General features: G+C 50.3%; 1 protein-coding gene across 1 annotated transcript; it reads right to left on the reverse strand.

Moving 5' to 3' along the window:
• Window positions 1-1,049: 1,049 nt before the first annotated feature.
• LOC123185752 (probable methyltransferase At1g27930) lies at window positions 1,050-2,471 on the reverse strand. The gene has a single exon (XM_044597579.1). It carries the CDS (start codon window positions 2,293-2,295, stop codon window positions 1,408-1,410), a length of 888 nt encoding a protein of 295 aa, XP_044453514.1. The 5' UTR covers window positions 2,296-2,471; the 3' UTR covers window positions 1,050-1,407.
• Between the last annotated feature and the right edge of the window lie 4,133 nt (window positions 2,472-6,604).

Consider the following 6,604-nt stretch of genomic DNA (forward strand, 5'->3'; position numbering starts at 1 on the left):
CTGAGCTTGTCGACAAGAGCCTGTGCGGGGACCAGTGAAGACGAATGAATAGTAGACAAGTGGGGGCGATCTGCCGAGAAGTTGGGGTGGCTGCATGATCTATCGACGATGAGGGGTAGAATGTTGCATCTTTGGGATGTGTCAATTAATTGACAAAATGGGGAAAGTGTCGAGATGGTGACGAGACAACAGAATAGGTTGAATCTGAATCCAAACATGGAGCATTTTTTGCTGTTCAGAAAATCCAAACATTTTTCACTAATACGCAAGACTTTAGTATCATTTCAATGATGGATAGAAAGTGAAGGTCATATGGGAACATCTCACAATCATTGTACCCGTGAACGACATAACCTAGAGCATGAGAGTAGAGACCTGTGTTGCCCAACCCTGCGCAAGGATGGCACTAAGTGATTAACAATAACCCGTGGGCACCTGCGAGAGCCCAAGCCTTCGCTTCTTCCTAGATCGCCAACATGAGTTGCAGGGCGAGGGGGCGCGCATTGTCGAACGGACACATGTTCTGGAAGCACCAGATGGACCATGCCATGAGAATCACCAATGACGCTAGGCACTTTTAATGGCCGACAAGCGATGTGGAAGTAATGGAAGCCCGGTAGAGTAGAAAGTCCATATCTCCGATCAGTGCAGGAACGGTAGCACAACACACAAGATCATGCTAAACCTGTCGAAAGAAGGGACGGTGATGCGTGGTCTCCCGCTCCTGGCCGCGAAGGGCGCATGAGTCGGCGTGAGGCAACCCATGATGAGTCGATCTCATCGAAGTCCAGCACCAGTCAAGGTTCGTCGGCCACACAAAGAACTTGATCCAGAGTGACACCTTATGTTTTCCAGATCTGGCGCCCGTGCGGTGCCAAGGTGGAACCGAAGAACAGCGCGCCGTAGCAGGAGTTGACCGAATAGTTACCATCTTGCGTCATCGTCCGGACAGACGGTCCTGGGTGTGAGATAGCGTCATGCTACAACGTCAAAAAATCCAAACATCGAACTCGGTGGACTAGTTTTGCGCTTTTTAACCCCAAACATAATTTCCATATAACTGATTGTTTCACCTTTTTTTTACAAAAATCACTAAATAAATTTGATAAAACCGGTCTGTCTAAAAATCAACTCATTTTTCTACAAATCCTCATTAGCTTCCAAACAACCACTAACATGACCCATTTATGCCACGATCTGTATCTGTCATGCCATCCCACGACAAGATCTTGTCCATGCGGCCCACTTCTGCGACGCACCTCCCCACAAGCGAAGCACGTGTGAGGTTCCTTATTGCGCAACAGGCAAAACTAAGCACACATGTGACATGTGCTGTGCTCAACACACAAGACGAACATGACTGAACAGCAACAATGCCATTTTCAAACCGCTCGGGAATTTGCATCGTCAGCAAAAAGGCCTCTTGCCACCGCCGGACGCCGTCGTGTTCCCCCGCCGTGACACCGGCGGGATGCTGAAATGCCAGAGCCGGCCGGCCCTTCCCACCCGGAACATGTCGCAGAGGAACTCCTCGGCGTACTTCTTCTCCACCTTGCGGTCCACGTCGTGCAGGAACACGTCGGTGTCCCCCTCGCCGCGCCTCGCCCGCGCCATTGCCGCCGCCGTCCAAATCGCCGCCATCCTGCCAGGTGCCGACGCGAAGTACCCCTTGGGCGCGTCCAGCATGAGCATGTCCCACTCGTTCTCGTACACCTCCGGCGGCAGGTTGTGCAGCGCCAGCGGGCACGCCGCGTTGTCGCGGACCTGCACGGGGGCGTCGGCGGCCTCGGCCCCGGCGCCCGGGACGCAGGAGGAGAAGTTCTTGTAGGAGTCGAAGAGGAGGTCGGCGTGCTCCATCCGCGTGCGGTAGGTGACCAGATGGGCGCGCAGGAACGGCGACTTAGCGCGCACGATGCGGTACCACTCCGGGTCCTCCTCCAGGAAGACCGTGACGCCGCCGGGGTTGAGCGCGTGCCAAAGCCGCGAGTCGTGGCCGAGGCCGAACACCAGCAGCCGGATCGGCGCGCGGCGGCGCAGCACGTCGAGAGAGAGGGAGATCTCGGCGCGCGACTGCTGCGGGACGGTGCGCGTGCTGGCGTAGTACACGGCGGCGTCGGCGAGCGCGGCGAGGCCTGAAGGCTCGTACCCGACGCCCGAGGGGGCTAGGACGCCGGGCAGGCACGGGAGCAACGGCAGCAGCGGCAGCGGCGAGGTGAGGAGGGTGGCGACCAGCAGCGACGTGGCGACGAGCAATGCCGCTGCAGCGGCAGTGGCGAGGCGGCCGGGGGGCTTCATTGCGTGGCTCGCCGGCGCGCAGTGCGTGTGTGCTGTGTGAGGTGGGGATTGGACAATACTCCATATTTAGCGCGAGCAGCGGAGCACGACGTGGCATCCCCTTCGCTGCACGATACCGCACCTTGCTTTCTTTTTCCGTCCCAATGTCGTAGTACTACCCCGCCGACGAGGCAACGACTTTATCGCAATTTTCTTTCTTTTAGCATTAGGGAATCTCTACCTACATTGATGCATATGGCCAAGTGGCCCATCAGTGGGTTTATTTGATACTCCCTCCGTTCCGAATTACTTTACACATGTATGGATGTATCTAGATGTATTTTAGTTCTAGATACATCTATTTCTTCAACGAGTAATTTGGAACGGAGAGAGTTCTTTTTTAGATGGAATTCGTTGCTTGTTTATTCGGAGTCTCAAAATATAATAATCCAAATGATAAGTACCTCACATCAGGTACCCGGGCTGGACGCCCGAACGTCCTTGTAGTCGTCTAATCAGCAGCACAAATCTCTGCGCGCATCATCTTACAAGGTCAACAGCGAAAACTTTTGAGCTGAATTGCTTTCACCGTTCACTGCGGGATCCAGAGGAGAGATGAATGGCGGCAGCGGCAACGGCGAAGAAGAGCCGCGGCAAAGGAGGAGTGCGCGCGGTGGGGAGGAGCACATGCGGTGGGGAGGAGCCGTGGCAGGGAGTGGAATGGTGGCGGGGTGGCGGGGAGGAGCTGCGGCGGCTCGCCGGGGAACGCGGCAAGGAGAATCCCTCGACGCTCGACGTATGCAAGGGGCGGGTGGAGGTGGCGCGGTGGAGCATGGCGCCACCAGTCTCCATAGCGCCGGTGGTGGTGGTGGACGCTGGTGCGGGCCTGCTGCCGTGCCGACCCTTGCCGCGGGGTAAGGATGTTGAGCGACGATGGTGGTAGCCGTCGACGCGGGCCTGCTGCCCTTGGCGACCCTCGTCGCCTTCCTCTGCTCGGAGCTAACCATGGTTGTTTCCTAGCGCGCCTCCGCCCAATTCCTGACCCCTCAACCGCTTCATGGGGAACGAAGCATGAAAAACCAAAAAAATCCTACGAAACACCCAAGATCCAATCTAGGAGATGTATAGCAACGACGGGGGACTGTGTCTACATACCTTTGTAGACCGAAAGCGCTAGCGTCGTGACGTGGTTGATGTATTCGTACTCGTCGCCATCCAATCCGATCTAGTGCCGAACGGACGACACCTCCGAGTTTAGCACACATATGGCTCGGCGGCGTCCTCTCCTTCTTGAGCCAGCAAGCGAGGAAGAGGAGGTAGATGAGATCTGAACCAACACGACGGCGTGGTGGTGGTGGTAGTGGAATTCCGGTAGGGCTTCGCCAAGCACTGACGGAACCTGGAAGAGGAGTAACGGGAGGGAGACGGGGCAAGCGTAGAAGGGTTGGATGCCCCCTACGCCTCGCCATCATATATAGGGTTGAGGGAGGGGCGTGGCTACCCTAGCCCCCTTCCCAAGGCAGGGGGCAGCGGCCAGGGGGGGAGTGCCCTCCAAGCCAAGTGGAGGCCCTCCCCCTTAGAGTTTCCCCTCCCCAAGCGCATGGACCTTGTAGGGGCTGGTGCCTCTGGCCTATTAAGGCTAGGGTGCCCCTATATCCCATGTTACTATATGGGACGTCGTGGAATCCTCCGAGGACTTATGGACCCCTCCGGAACCCTCTGGAACCTTCCGGTGGCTTCCCGACACAACACTGAAAAAACCGATCTTTTTCCTGGAACGCCGACAACAACTTTCTATATATAAATATTTATCCCCGGACCATTTAGGAACTCCTCATGATGTCCCGGATCCCATCTAGGGCTCCGAACAATCTTCCGACTTTCCACTATTAATATCTCAATACTACCCTAGCACTACCAAACGTTAAGTGTTCGACCCTACGAGTTCGAGAATCATGCAGGCATGATTGAGACTCCTCTCCGATCAATAACCAATAGCGGGACCTGGATGCCCATATTGATTCCTACATATTCAACAAAGATCTTTATCGGTTGAACCACGATGTCAAGGATCCAGTCAATCCCGTATGCAATTCCCTTTGTCCAGCGATAAGTTACTTGCCCGAGATTTGATCGTTGGTATCTCCATACCTAGTTTAATCTCGTCACCGACAAGTCTCTTTACTCGTTCCTTAATACAAGATCATGTGACTAAACTCATTAGTCACATGAAGCTTCTTTTGATGTTGTATTACCGAGAGGGCCTAGAGTTATCTCTCCGTCACATGAAGTGACAAATCCTAGTCTCGATCCATGCAACCCAATAGACACCTTCGAAGATACTTGTAGAGCACCTTTATGATCACCTAGTTACGAAGTGACGTTTTATAGCGCACAAGGAATTCCTCCAGTATCCGGGAGTAGCATGATCTCATGGTCGAAGGAACACATACTTGACATGAAGAAAGTTGTAGCAAATAACTAAACAATCTGATTAAGCTTACGGTTGGGTCTGTCCATCACATCATTCTCCTAATGATGTGATACCATTATCAAATGACAACTCATGTCTATGATTGGGAAACCTTAACCATCTTTTATCAACGAGCTAGTCTAGTATAGGCTTACTAGGGACACAGTGTAGTTTATGTATTCACACATGTATTTAAGTTTTCGGTCAATACAATTCTAGCATTAATAATAAACATTTATCATGACTGGAAAATATGATAATAACCATTTTATTATTGCCTCTAGGGCATATTTCCAATAGTCTCCCACTTGCACCGGTGTCAATAATCTACTTCACATCGCCATGTGATTACACCAATGAGTTATGGGTTTGATCATGTTTTGCTTCTGAGAGAGGTTTTAATCAACGGGTCTGCTACATTTAGATTTGTGTGTACTTTGCAAGTCTCTATGTCATACAGATGTTGCTACCACGCTCCACTTGGAGCTATTCGAAAAGGCTGCTCCACTATACGTGTCCGTTTTCAACTCATAGTTATTCGGATCGGTGTCAAAGATTGCATTGACGTAACCCTTTACGACGAACTCTTTATCACCTCCATAAACGAGAAACATTTCCTTAGTACTCTTTAGGTAGTTAAGGATAATTTTGACCCCTGTCCAATGATCTACTCCTGGATCACTCTAGTACCCCCTTGCCAGACTCATGGCAAGGTGCTGAAAAGATCTGGTACACAACATGGCACACACCATAGAGCCTATGGCTAAGGCATAGGGGACGACCTTCATCCTTCTTCTTCTTCTGCCTTGGTCAAGCTTTGAGTCTTACTCAACCTCACACCTTACAACTCAGGCAAGAACTCCTTCTCTGACAGATCCATTTTGAACTCCTTCAAAATATTGTCTAGGTATGCTCTTTGTGAAAGTCTTATCACGTGTCTTGATCTATCTCTATAGATCTTGAAGCCCAATATGTAAGCAACTTTACCAAGGTATTCCTTTGAAAAACTACTTACAAATAACCCTTTATGCTTTCTAGAAATTCTACATCATTTCCAATGAACAATATGTCATCCACATATACTTATCAGAAAAGCTATAGAACTCCCACTCACTTTCTTGTAAATACAAGCTTCTCCGTAAGTTTGTATAAAATCAAAAACTTTGATCACCTCATCAAAGCGTTTATTCCAACTCCGAGATGCTTGCACCAGTCGATAGATGGATCCCTGGAGCTTGCCTACCTTTTAGCATCCATAGGATCCACAAAACCTTTGGCTGCATCATATACAACTCTTCCTCAAGGAAACCGGTTTCCACATCCATCTGCCAGATTTCCTAATCATAAAATGCGACAATTTCTAACATAATTCTAAGAGACTTAAGCATCACTACGGGTGAGAAAGCCTTATCGTAGTCAACTCCTTGAATTTGTCAAAAACCTTTTGGGACAAGTCAAGCTTTATAGACAGCGACATTACCATCAATGTATGTCTTCTTATTAAAGATCCATTTATTCTTAATGGCCTTGTCGATCATTGGGCAAGTCCACCAAAGTCCATACTTTGTTCTCATACATGCATCCTATCTCGGATTTCATAGCCTTAAGCCATTTGTCGGAATCCGGGCTCATCATTGCTTCTTCATAGTTTGTAGGTTCGTCGTTATCTAATAACATGACTTCCGGGACGGTATTACCGTACCACTCTGGTGTGGAACGTGTCATGGTTGACCTATGAAGTTCAGTAGTAACTTGATCCAAAGTTTCATGATTATCATCATTATATTCCTCTCTTGCTAGTGTAGCATCATTGGAACTACTTTCTGTGATGTGCTACTTTCCAATTCAGGAGAAGGT

This window comes from Triticum aestivum, chromosome 2A (assembly GCF_018294505.1).
Source record: "Triticum aestivum cultivar Chinese Spring chromosome 2A, IWGSC CS RefSeq v2.1, whole genome shotgun sequence".
NCBI lineage: Eukaryota > Viridiplantae > Streptophyta > Magnoliopsida > Poales > Poaceae > Triticum > Triticum aestivum.

Excerpts from the sequence above, each read along its gene's own strand:
- LOC123185752 (XM_044597579.1), bottom strand. The coding sequence starts at position 2,295 with ATGAAGCCCCCCGGCCGCCTCGCCACTGCCGCTGCAGCGGCATTGCTC.